The sequence below is a fragment of the Lineus longissimus genome, chromosome 18 (genome assembly GCF_910592395.1).
Source record: "Lineus longissimus chromosome 18, tnLinLong1.2, whole genome shotgun sequence".
Taxonomy (NCBI): Eukaryota; Metazoa; Nemertea; class Pilidiophora; order Heteronemertea; family Lineidae; genus Lineus; species Lineus longissimus.
In genome coordinates this window covers 8,046,054-8,059,138 of record NC_088325.1, presented here as the reverse complement: position 1 = coordinate 8,059,138, position 13,085 = coordinate 8,046,054, and the positions used below count along the sequence as shown (strand labels likewise).

Below are 13,085 nucleotides of genomic sequence, written 5' to 3'. Positions count from 1 at the left end.
TTATAAATAAGATTTGGGGTTATAATTTTAACACTGATAACAATAATGTAAGATCTACGCAGATACCGTAGAAGTCTAAGAGACAATCATGCCCAACGGTATAAATCAGCCTCAAGTGACTGATGCCTACCTGTAATCAGCTACAGGTGACCAATAGCGACATTAGGAGATCAACCAGACTGGTGAAACCAGTAGATCGCTTGGATTTATAAACTGCGAAGGCATCTTAAAGCCTTTGACGCTATATTTCCATCAACCAAATTTCAGGTTGCGCAGCGTTTTGTAACCTCTATGACGCATGTCCAGGTTTTGTCCTAAATTTAGTATTTCTGGTTTAAACTAAAAGTATGGACTTTCATGTATCATGTTCAGATGTCTAAGATAAGTCAGACTTTTCTTTTCAACCAGTTTCAAGCCACATCAAAGTGCACGAACGTTCAGTTCCAAGTTAAGAAATAACATAGTGTAATCCCTATTGCCCCTTTAAGAGTCACTACAGTGTGGTGCTGCCACCTTCATGTCAACGGGTTAACAGTGTAATTGCTTCTTTTATCAAACTTGCATTGTTTACATCTGTCTTATTCAAGTGAACCGTACCCCCAATCCAGCAAAGGACAATACTTCCACATAATAGTCTGGTAAAACATACATCACATGCTACAATATAAGATGTTATATGATTGGCTCACTAAGGCAAAGGAGGCGGCGCCCACAAGCACGTGGCTCAGGAAAAACATATTTATGGTACAATAAATTAATCAACATTAATCAAAGAATGATCTTTTATAAACATTGGAAGGAAATTTATGGTACAATAAATTAATCAAAATTAAAATGAGTTTAAAATTAAAACAGAGTTTTCCATCTCCTAGACTAGTTGCCGGCCAAGGCTAAGGAGGCCAGTCTCCCCCGGAGAACTTTCTCCACTGCCCAAGGTGACTAGTCACTTGTGTGTCAGGTCGCCTCGGTGTCTAGTTTCCACGAGGCTATGCTAGTGGAGAACTAGATGGCCGTTGGCTCTAGATGAGCTTATCCGCCCTGGGTGACTAGTCAACCGACTGAGACAGGTGGCACTGGCTTACAGGTTACCAGTGGCAGGTAGCTAACCTAAAATTAAAACAGAGTTTTCCATCTCCTAGACTAGTTGCCGGCCAAGGCTAAGGAGGCCAGTCTCCCCCGGAGAACTTTCTCCACTGCCCAAGGTGACTAGTCACTTGTGTGTCAGGTCGCCTCGGTGTCTAGTTTCCACGAGGCTATGCTAGTGGAGAACTAGATGACCGTTGGCTCTAGATGAGCTCATCCGCCCTGGGTGACTAGTCACCCACCTGTGACAGGTGGCACTGGCTTACAGGTTACCAGTGGCAGGTAGCTAACCTGACCTGACATTAAATCAAAGAATGATCTTCTATAAACATTGGAAGGAAATTTATGGTACAATAAATTAATCAAAATTAAAACAGAGTTTAAAATTAAAACAGAGTTTTCCATCTCCTAGACTAGTTGCCGGCCAAGGCTAAGGAGGCCAGTCTCCCCCGGAGAACTTTCTCCACTGCCCAAGGTGACTAGTCACTTGTGTGTCAGGTCGCCTGGGTGTCTAGTTTCCACGAGGCTATGCTAGTGGAGAACTAGATGGCCGTTGGCTCTAGATGAGCTCATCCGCCCTGGGTGACAAGTCACCCACCTGAGACAGGTGGCACTGGCTCACAGGTTACCAGTGGCAGGTAGCTAACCTGACCTGACATTAAATCAAAGAATGATCTTCTATAAACATTGGAAGGATTTATGGTACAATAAATTAATCAAAATTAATCAAAGAATGACCTTTTATAAACATTGGAAGGAAGTAGGGATAAATTATATTTCAGATTTACTAGGACCAGACAAAACAGTGATACCTTTTGAATCACTGGGACTAAAAGCAACCGAATGGTTCAAATGGAGAGGGTTTATGGATGTTATTATAAATAAGATCTGGGGATATAATTTTAAAACAGATAACAATAATGTAAGACCTACGCAGAAACCGTAGAAGTCTAAGAGACAATCATGCCCAACGGTATGAATCAGCCTCAAGTGACTGATGCCTACCTGTAATCAGCTACAGGTGACCAATAGCGACATTAGGAGATCAACCGGACTGGTGAAACCAGCAGATCGCTTGGATTTATAAACTGCGAAGGCATCTTAAAGCCTTTGACGCTATATTTCCATCAACCAAATTTCATTTCATAACCATATTTTAAAGGTAGTCTCAGCTGGCTTTTACCACCTCCGCAACATTGCATCAGTTAAAAAGTATCTTCCAGTTTAACTTCTCACTAGTCTTGTCCATGCATTTATAACATCACGTCTAGACTTCTGCAACTCTTTATTTTATGGTCTACCTTCATACGAAATCAGTCGGTTGCAGAAACTGCAAAATCAGGCAGCAAGGCTATATTCCCAACACTAAAAAGTATGATCACATTACTCCGGTTCTCAAACATCTTCACTGGTTGCCAGTTGCACAAAGAATTCATTTTAAGGTGCTAATTTTTGCTTTCAGAGCCGTGCACGGCACAGGCCCCGACTATCTTTCGCTCCAAGGCCAGGGTCACCAGATACACACAAGGGCATCTGCTGCCCCAACCCCAGCTTGGCAATTTGCAAAGAAAAAGACAGCGGGAGATAGAGCTTTCGGGATCTGTGCCCCACGTCTCTGGAATGCCCTTCCAACTTTTATCCGTAACATTCAATGTTTTAAATCTTTTAAATCTGCCCTCAAGACCCACCTTTTTAGTGAGGCGTATGTTTTAACTTAATTTCCTGTATGCAAATATGTTTTAATAAGTATGTTTTATTGTGTAAATGCACGTCACTGTACAACGCCACTGACAATTATTTTAAAATGGCGCTATATAAATAAATAAATTATTATTAAATTATATGGGTCATTTTTCATATTTGGACTAATATTTCGATTTTTTATCGATGTTCAAAGGTCAGTATGGCTTCTGGAAGGGCACACATGTCTTTAGGAGAGGATCTCGCACAGATGGATGCTGATACCTGGGACTTAGACGAGCCAGAGGGGGATGAATTTAGCAGTGATGATTCTGACGATGCATGTAATGAAAACGAAAGTGCAGGCGGTATTGCTGCATACACTACACAGTCTCTGGGTATACCGGGGCATGATACAGGGTGTCACAATAGTGATTTGGATTTCTTGGATGATCCCCAACCTGGTGCTAGTGGTGAACAAGCTACCCCCAACTCCCTTTCAAGCTATGCAAGTAGTGATAATGATGTCCATAATGGAGGGGAGGCACCCTGCTCAAAGGACTATGACTCTGGTCCTCCTGTTGACCCTGCCCCTCAGCCAGTCCGTCGCGGACGAGAACGTGGTCGCGGACGAGGACGCGGTCGGGGACGAGGAAGAGGACAGCGTCGACAAGCTACCCCCAGCCCCAATTCAAGCTATGCAAGTAGTGATAATGATATCAATAGTGGAGGGGATGCAATGGGCAGTGACTCTGGTGGTGGTAGTGAAGGGTCTGGGCCTCCTGTTGAACCTGTCCCTCAGCCAGTCCGTCACGGATGAGAACGTGGTCGCGGACGCGGTCGGGGACGAGGAAGAGGACAGCGTCGACAAGCTACCCCCAGCCCCAATTCAAACTATGCAAGTAGTGATAATGATACCGGTATCAATAGTGGAGGGGATGCAATTGGCAGTGACTCTAGTGGTGGTAGTGAAGGGTTTGGGCCTCCTGTTGTCCCTGTCCCTCAGCTAGTCGGTCGTGGGCGTGGACGTGGTCGTGGGCGTGGACGTGGTCGTGGGCGAGGTAGAGGAAGGGGTCAAAGGGTCATACCAATAGGCCCTGTGGCTCCAAATTATGATGAAATGGCAAACCTAGATGCCAATGGGTGGAATCAAGCATATAATCCAATGGCACACATGATCTGGGACTATGCTGGGACCCCTGGGCCTACAAGATACATGACTGAAGATGAAGTGAAGGGGGCCAAAGCCAAGCAATACTTTCAACTGTTTTTCACTCCTGATGTCATGCAGCACATTCTTGATGAAACTAATGGTTATGCCAATAGACAAAGGGCACAGAATCCACAGAAGCATAGGTCCAAATGGTATGATGTATCTATGCCTGAGCTAGAAATTTTCCTTGGTATGACATTGCTGATGGGCATCATTCGTCTTCCTATTTACCACATGTACTTTCAAACAGAACATAAGTTACTTGCTACCAACATTGCAGATCCTATGGCCAGGGACAGATTTCTTCAGATCAAACGCTATCTCCATGTTGCTGATGAGACTGTAGCTGACCCAGATGATAAACTGAGAAAGGTGAGACCATTATTGGATTTGGTCACCCCCCATTTCGCTGAAGAATATGTGATGGATCAGGAGACGGCAATTGATGAGGCGATGATTCCTTACAAGAGGAGACTGAACATCAAACAATACATGTCTGCCAAACCAACAAAATGGGGAATCAAGGTATGGTGCTTGAATGAGGCTAGGACTGGATATGGTTGGCGACTTCAGGTTTACACTGGGGCAGGGGCGGATGGCGTACCAGAGACAAATCAAACCACAAGGGTTGTCCTTGACCTGATGTTTGGTTTAGGTGATCAAGGCTATCATCTGTATACAGACAATTTGTACACCAGCCCCATACTTGCTTCTATCCTACAGCAGAATCATATCTACACTTGTGGCACAATCAGGGTATACCCACACCCCAGGCGATACTTCCCAAGAGAAATCGTTGTCACAAAGAATGAGGCGAAACAGCTGGACCGTGGCAACTATGTCTGGAGAACCAATGGTCCCCAAGTTGCCATGAGGTGGATGGATAAAAAACCAGTCTATCTGCTCTCAACCATTCAGATATGACCAAGGTCATTAGTTTGTATTCAGTTTCAAATACCGTGCCATTGACAGGAAGAGTTTTAAGATAAATTTGATAAATATATCAAAAGTGTATGTAACATAGTAGTCACTTTAGGTTCAGTCAAATACTTATAATTCAGTGTAGAAGTTAGAACAAGAATTCATAAACAGAAACATGGCAGAACCAAGGCAAGTCTGATGAAAGGAGTTAGTTTGATATATTAGTTTAGCAAGAGTATAAATCAACAAGTACGGAAAGTCTCAGTGAACACAGTATTGTTTCAGTGATTGCCTTTTACTTAAATTATCAAGCTATTGTATCACTGTAGTTTTGTTGGTTTTAGGCTGAGAGTGTAAATGAGATATAAGGGCATGAATTAAAACATGTCAACTCAGAGTTTGTTTGGTTCGTATCCAAGAGCGATAGTGGGCTGAATCTTGCCTAGAAAATAAGGGTATAATTTTATGGAAAAAACCTATTGTCTCAGGACCCTTGCTTCAAAGTCAAGGGCGGTATCTCTAATCATCTGTCAGATGTTCGAGTTCTGTGATTGGTCAGGATTGGTGGGATTGTGGGTAATGGAGGCATTTAAGCCACAACTTAGGCTAAAATCCTCACTTTATCCACAATGCTAGTTTACCAATAAAAACAACAGTCATATTAATCACAGGAATTCTTCATTTCATCTGATAGGTAAGTTAGTTTTAAAATACTTTATGTTAAAAGAGTCTGTGGGTAGTTTGAATAATATAGTATCTTTTTACATTCGATCATAAGTCGGATAGAAGACTTTTAGAATATCTATTTTAAAGACATCATTCATAGTAATTTAATAATGGTTGACATTTACTGAGTTCCGGTGTAAGCGAGTTGAAGTAGACTATAAGACAATACTTGAGGTTAGAGTAATTACTAACCTAGTGTGTACATGTATTTAATGTAGCGACTTTATCCACAATGCTAGTTTACCAATAAAAACAACAGTTATATTAATCACAGGAATTCTTCATTTCATCTGATAGGTATTCTAGCAAAAGTCACAACTCCAATCGATGTGCAAAACAGAGAAACCCCTGGTCATACTTGGTGGAGAAACCCCCGGTCATACTTGGTGGAGAATGAGTGTACAGTAGATGTCAACACCAACCAACGAAGAGCTGGAAGCTGCTGGTACAACCACAAGGGCAGCGGCGAAGGCACAGCAAGCCACCGAACAAGCTATTAACAAAGAGGGTGAGGCCGGTGAAGCACCCAGACCAACAACAAGGGCAACGGCAAGAACACAAGAAACCAATAATCGTGCAATACAGCAACTACGGAGTGAGGTCAAAGCTATGATGGCAGGGAAACACGGCTCCAAACCCCATCTCGAGCCCTTTAAAGGCGAAGCGAAAGAAGATGAAGAGACCTGGCTGGCACGTTTCCAGACATATGCTACGGTCTGTAAGTGGGAAAATTTGGAGCCGGTGCAATGGTTCCAATTTTTCTACAGGAGGGGGCCAAGGCGTGGTACCATGCGCTTCCGGACGACAGCACGGACACCTGGGACCACTTGAGCGCAGCGTTTAAGAAGCGCTTTCAACCACATGGGGCTGTCAAATGGGCCAGGTTGGATGACTTCCAGTCCAGAAAGCAGGGCCCCGAAGAAAGCGTAGATGTCTTCGTACAAGAACTGTCGAGGATGGGTCGACAATTGGAGCGATCCAAGGACCAGCTGCAGGAAGCTGTTATCCGGGGTCTCAGAACTCCGATACGCAACTCGATCCTTGAGAAGGACTATAATGGTAAGGACCTTGCCGTCATCGTTGAGTGGGCCAAACAGGCCGAAATTCTGGCAAAAGCGGCAACTGATTCTCAACAGGAAAGCCTGGTGCAAGCCATTGCATCAATGACGTCCAAGATGGAAATGTTCCAAACCAAAATGGAACACAAGATAGCCCTCATTGGCCAACAGGAGGTGGCACAAATAAGGGATGCTGAATACATGAGTGGGGCCGCCATGTATCCAATTCAAGGACGTGCAAATAATGGAGAATGGAGTGACAATAGACAGTCCAATAGAGTTCAGGACAGACAAGGACAGTCAAATTGGCCTCAGAGGCAACAACAATGGCCTTCTAATGTACAACCACCTCATCAATGGGGTTCCAAAGAACACTGGACTCCGAATAAGCAGGGACAATCGGTCACTGGCCGCATGCAACAATCGGGAGAGGTACAATGCAGAAAATGCGGTAAGTACTATTCTGGCTCCTATTCTGATCATCGTTGTCCCGCCAAAGATAAAACATGCCATCATTGCAGTAGGGTGGGGCATTTTCAATCAATGTGCTTTTCTAAGAAAAAAGGGGAAGCCCGCGCACAGCGTCCACAATAGGGGTGCGCGCCTGTTCCAGAAGGTACAGGCCAACTTGAATCTATCTATACAGGGATAACAGAAGGGAAGAAGTCACTATCAATCAATCAACTTGTAGCAACAACTGGGGCTGAATCAGGGGAAACGCATAGAGTCCTATTTTCAGAATCATGTAGGGTGAAAACTCAATTTGGAAAGCAGATCTGTAAAGCATTACTAGATTCAGGTGCTACCGTGTCATGTATTTCGGCTTCATTTTTTGGGGGTACGGGACTGAGGCAACTCTATCCATTACGTACATCATCACAGCTGAATTTACATGATGCATCTGGTAATAGCTTGAAGGTCCTAGGTGAGGTAACCATTCCTTTCCAAATTGAGCAGAAACCAGTCTGGCATACTTTTCAAATTTTGCAGCAGGTGTCATCCCCAGTCATTATTGATAGGGATTTTCTATTTGCACATCAAGCCCAGCTTGAATTTAAAAACAAAAAGTTGGAATTCTTGTCCCCTGGTCAATCACCAGCAGTCTGTTCAGTCAACCGGTCGTCTCCAATTCAATTATCTAAACGGGTTGTTATGAGACCATCGGAGAGGAAGCTTGTCCCTGTCAAGGTCAATTCTAAGTTTACAGCAGGAGTAGGCCTAGTACAATCGGTTGCATCACTGTCAAAGAAGCAAGTGATAGGAGCTTGCTGTGTTGTTCATGTGTGTGAGGGAACGCAATCTGCTGTATATGAAATACACAACCCTACACAGGACACAGTAGTCTTATTGCAGGCACAAAATTGGCAGTGATTGAGTCGTTACCTGAAGTCAACATTGTAGGTGACTTCCGAGACATATTTGATTTTAAGTCCAAACCTACAGTTGAAACTGTAGACACCAAGGGTCGGAAGGTCAAGACGAATCCTAGTAATGACAATAAGGAAGGGTCCCAAACAACGCATGACACCTCAAGAAAAAATGGAAGTTGAAAAACAAATTGATGCCATGCTTAGAACTGGTATAATTTACTGGTATAATGTACTTCATCATGGATAAGTCCTATTATTTTAGTCGCGAAGAAAACAGGTGGTTTCCGTTTTGCGGTGGATTATCGTTTCTTGAACAAAGTCACAGTTCCACTATCATTCCCCCCAGTGTCCTTTGATGATGTGCTTGATACGATAGGTCAGTCTCAGGCTATTATATTCTCAACTCTTGATCTTTTTTCCAGATACTGGCAGATTCCGTTAGCAAAACATGATGGTACTCGCGAAAAAACATCATTTTGGGGACCGTCAGGTGTTTACTGTTTTAATCGCCTTCCGTTTGGGTAAATGAACGCACCAAATGCGTTCGCCATGGTCATGATGCAAGTCCTCAGAGACATCAATTTTCGCTTCGCTGTGACATATGTCGATGATATTTGTGTCTTTAGTAAGGATTTTGATGAACATCTGGTACACTTAGGCAGGATATTTGACAGGATTGAGAAGGCTGGCCTAAAGTTGAAACCCAGCAAGTGTAAATTTGCTGCACCAAAAGTTTTATACCTGGGCCACATCTTTTCAAAGCAAGGGGTAGCAGTAGATCCTGATAAAGTTGCACAAGTACAGTCTTACCCTGAACCAACTGACCAAAAAGGTGTACGGGCATTTCTGGGGTTGGCTGGGTATTACAGAAAGTTCATTAAAGGCTTTGCGTCAATAGCTACACCACTAAATAAACTGTTGCACAAAGACACAGTATTTGAGTGGACACCACAGTGTCAACAGGCCTTTGATGCTTTGAAACAATGCCTAGTGGCACCTCCTGTTCTAGTCTATCCTGATTTCACTAAAGAATTTGTTGTCTATACGGATGCCTCCGAATTTTCGATTGGTTATGTCCTGGGTCAGGTTGACAGTGATGGCCTGGATCGGGTCATCTGTTATGGGGGGCGAGCTCTGCGCCCAGCAGAGAAAAACTGGCACATAACTGAACTTGAAGGGTTGGCAGTTATTGAGGCAATCAAGAAATATCGCGTCTACGTCGCTGATAAGCGTTTTAAAATAGTCACGGATCACGAAGCATTACCAGCTCTGAAAACTGGAGCACATCTCAAAAAGAGATTCCAACGTTGGGCATTGTACTTGTCACAGTATGATTAGGACATTTGTCACAGGCCAGGAGTACTTCATCCAAATGCAGATGCATTGAGCCGAAGAGTTTACGAGTATGATAAGTCTCAGGTCTATGATGATGACACGGGCAATGACATTGAAACATGCTGTGTATCTAGGGGAAAGACCATAGAATATCAGTTAACTCAGACTCTCAGTGATACATCGGGCTCAACACAGTCACGAGCCAATCAAATGGGTGAAACTTGTACGGTAGATGAGTCATTAGGACCTATTCTACCTCAGCCAGAACTGTTTTGTAAGTTAAGATACCACAGACCTCACGAGTTGTGTGTTGAATGAGGGATGACCCTCTCTGAAATGGACAATCAAAACCTCCAGGACAATCAATCCATAGATTCCCTTATTGGTAACATAAGTGAGGGGGGTAGGTTACAAGAGGTCAAACAAACACAACAACAGGATGTTGAAGTCAAACTGCACTTGGCTTACAAAAGGCTGGGTGAGTTACCAGCGAATGACAAATTAGCAAAACGAGTAGCGACCGAAGCTGATCAATATGTCATAGACAATAGGCTACTCTATCACTTGTACCAACCCAGAGGCAGAAAACAGAATGATGTAGATATAGTAAAACAACCTGTAATACCCTCCGTGTTAAAAGATGACATTCTTCTCTCATACCATGATACCTTGCATTCAGGCCATGCAGCCTTTGAACGCTGCTATGAAAAAAATCTGGTTAAAATACTACTGGAAATCTATGTACTCAGATATCAAACTTTACATTGAATCATGCACGGTCTGTCAGAAATAAAAAAAAAACCCTCATGTTTCAAAAGCTCCTTTACAGCCAATGCCGGTGGGAGAGCCTTTCAGTAGAATCCATTTAGATTTTTTGGGACCACTCCCAACTTCTCCGGAAGGATTTAAAAATATTTTACTGATAGTCGACCCATTTTCAAAATGGTGCGAAGCCTTTCCGACTAAGACTCAAACAGCGGCAGAAGTTGCAAAAATCTTGTATGAGCAGATCATTTGTCATTATGGGGCACCAGGCTCAATCCTGACAGACCGAGGGCAAGCATTCATGTCACAACTGATAACTGAGATATGCAAATTGTTTCAGATTACAAAAATAGCAACTACATCGTATCACCCAGAAACTAATGCAGCGTGTGAGAGAATGAATGGATTTATCAATCAAACGCTTAGGGCATATTGTGACAAAAATCAAACAAACTGGCCGGACATAGTGCCCAGTGTCATGGCCGCATATCGAACTACACCAGCCACCCAATCAACTCAACATTCACCATTCTTTATCCTTTTTGGAAGAGAGTGTAGGCTGCCGGTTGATGTAGCACTGTTACCGTCACAAAATCAGAATACAGAGCAACACGTTAAAAGAATAACAGATGCTCATGAGGTAACAAGGGAAGTAGTTCAGCAAAATATTGAGCATGCACAACAAAAATATAAGTAAGTTCAACATGATAAGAGGGCCAAAGAACCTCGATTCCATGTGGATGATAGAGTTCTAGTTGCAGTGAAAAAGACTGCAGCAGGGTTATCAAAGAAACTAAGCCCAAAGTATGAAGGGCCTTACTACATTGTTAAGAGCATTGGTAACTATAACTACAAGTTGAGAGCTTGTGCGGACCATAAGGCGATGAAAGTACTGGTACATGCAAACAGGCTCAAGCCCTATGTAGACAGTGAGATAAGAAACACAAATCATGATGCTGTAGACATGCCATCTCAGCCAGTCACTGATGTGGCGAGAGGGGCAGATGACAGTGGCACAGTCATTGATGATCATAACCTGAACACTGGGTCCCCGGAAAAGGTGAGGCCACAGTCAGGGCAGCCAAGAAATGGCAGTGACAAAGGTAAATCGGTTCTCCCCAAGGGAGGGAAACAACATTCAAATCAGCCAAATGGTGGCAAAGATGAGGCTATGCATCAGAAAGATAGCATAGACATTGAACGCATTCTAAAGGCCTCAAAAAGGAATAAAGAAGGCAAGCGTTGGTATTGGGTTAAGTATAAAGAAGCCCGTCCATCCGAGTGGTTATTAGAGGATTTAGTAGCTCATGCGGCAATCCGCAGGTTCCATATCAATAATAGCTTATCAGGAAGGAAGAGAAAACGTCCCGTGAGGGGACAGAAGTAGATAAATAAATACAGTTAATAAACTTATAAGGATTTGCACCAGAAGTGGTTGTAGACGTACATAAACAGGCTGGTGCAGGGACCAATCAAAAAAGGTCACGGCGTAAACATTAGACCGGAAAAGGTCAAGATCGGCAATGTTTAACTATTGTCAAGTAGGCTATCCAGCGGCTACATAAATGTAAAATCTGTACTAAATCACAATAGTCCATGGTTAATATTGGAGTTTTGTATCAGATAATTCGCTTAGAGTTTGGGTATCAGAATTGGATAATGATGGGCCGATTTTTTTTTGTATAGATAAGTGTGCGAATCAGGGAATGTGTGTCGTGTGTATGTGTATGAGTGATCCTCGGAGAGGGCAGCGGTCAGTAGCCAACAGAATTTTACAAGGATTCTAAAGGCCTCAGGTTCCTTGTTTCACGGTTTTGTTCGGATACTGTGACTCTCTTCTCCAAACTAAGAAGCCCTATCCATTTCAGGTACAGCCTGGTTTCCAGTCATCCTCATGCTGATTTGGTGTATATTGTGCCCAACCGGATGTCTTGGACAAGTAGAACCGCAAGTTATACAGAGGGCAAATTATGGTCTCGTCTTTGTGAAAGTAGGACATATAGATAACGCCCAACAACACTGGTATCACACCTTCCAAGTGACAATTCCACAGAAGGATGAGTTTCCAGTGACAACAACATCTTGCCAAGGTTATACTGGTATGAAAGGTTTATTGACATGTTCGCACCACCAAACCTTGAGGGTGCATTTGGCCAGTATTCAACAGTCAGTGTTCAAATATGTGAATGCAACGGAAAATAGTATCAATCAACTCATCCCAGAATCTCCTACAGCTCCAAGGGCCAAGTCCCTAACCAAGAGAGCATTGCTACCCTTCATCGGGCGAATTTCAAAAGGGTTATTTGGCACCGCAACCACTGAGGATTTGGAAATCCTACAGGGCCATATGATGGCCATGGTCAAAAAACAAAATGATATGGTACATGCATTCACACACGACAAAAAGCAAATGTCCTCATACATGTCTTCAGTAAACCAGCGTCTCAGTATAGCCATGGAAGGAATAACAGAAAATAGAAAGTATTTAGATCAAATGGATGTGGCGATTAATAAGTCAATTACAGAATTAGATAATGGGTGGTCAAAACTAATGAATGTCTTCATGTCGTATTCTAATGCAGCAAATGAAATAAGGCAAGTAATGTCGGATGTCTATGTTGGAGTCCAAGAACTACTTAGGTTCCATTTATCTCCTATGTTAATTCCAGCTGAGGTGTTAGATGGTGCACTTCAGAAAATTTCCACGCACTTGAAAGAAAAATTTCCAGGTTTTCATATTGTTCACAAGGATGCCGGTTTCTATTATGGGTTGAAGGCTATCCACTACAGTAGGGTTAAAAACTCGATTTTTGTTACCCTTAAGGTACCAGTCTCATCTAGCAATTCCCTGTTCACATTGTTTCAAGTGCATTCGTTACCGGTTCCACTGAATGAGTCCACAAGTCATGCCACTAAGTTGATGGAAGTTCCTCC

General features: G+C 43.1%; 1 protein-coding gene across 1 annotated transcript; it reads left to right on the top strand.

The window, feature by feature from the left end:
• Positions 1-3,883: 3,883 nt before the first annotated feature.
• Positions 3,884-4,900, top strand: LOC135502207 (piggyBac transposable element-derived protein 4-like). Its single transcript, XM_064794862.1, has one exon. It carries the CDS (start codon positions 3,884-3,886, stop codon positions 4,898-4,900), a length of 1,017 nt encoding a protein of 338 aa, XP_064650932.1.
• Positions 4,901-13,085: the final 8,185 nt, after the last annotated feature.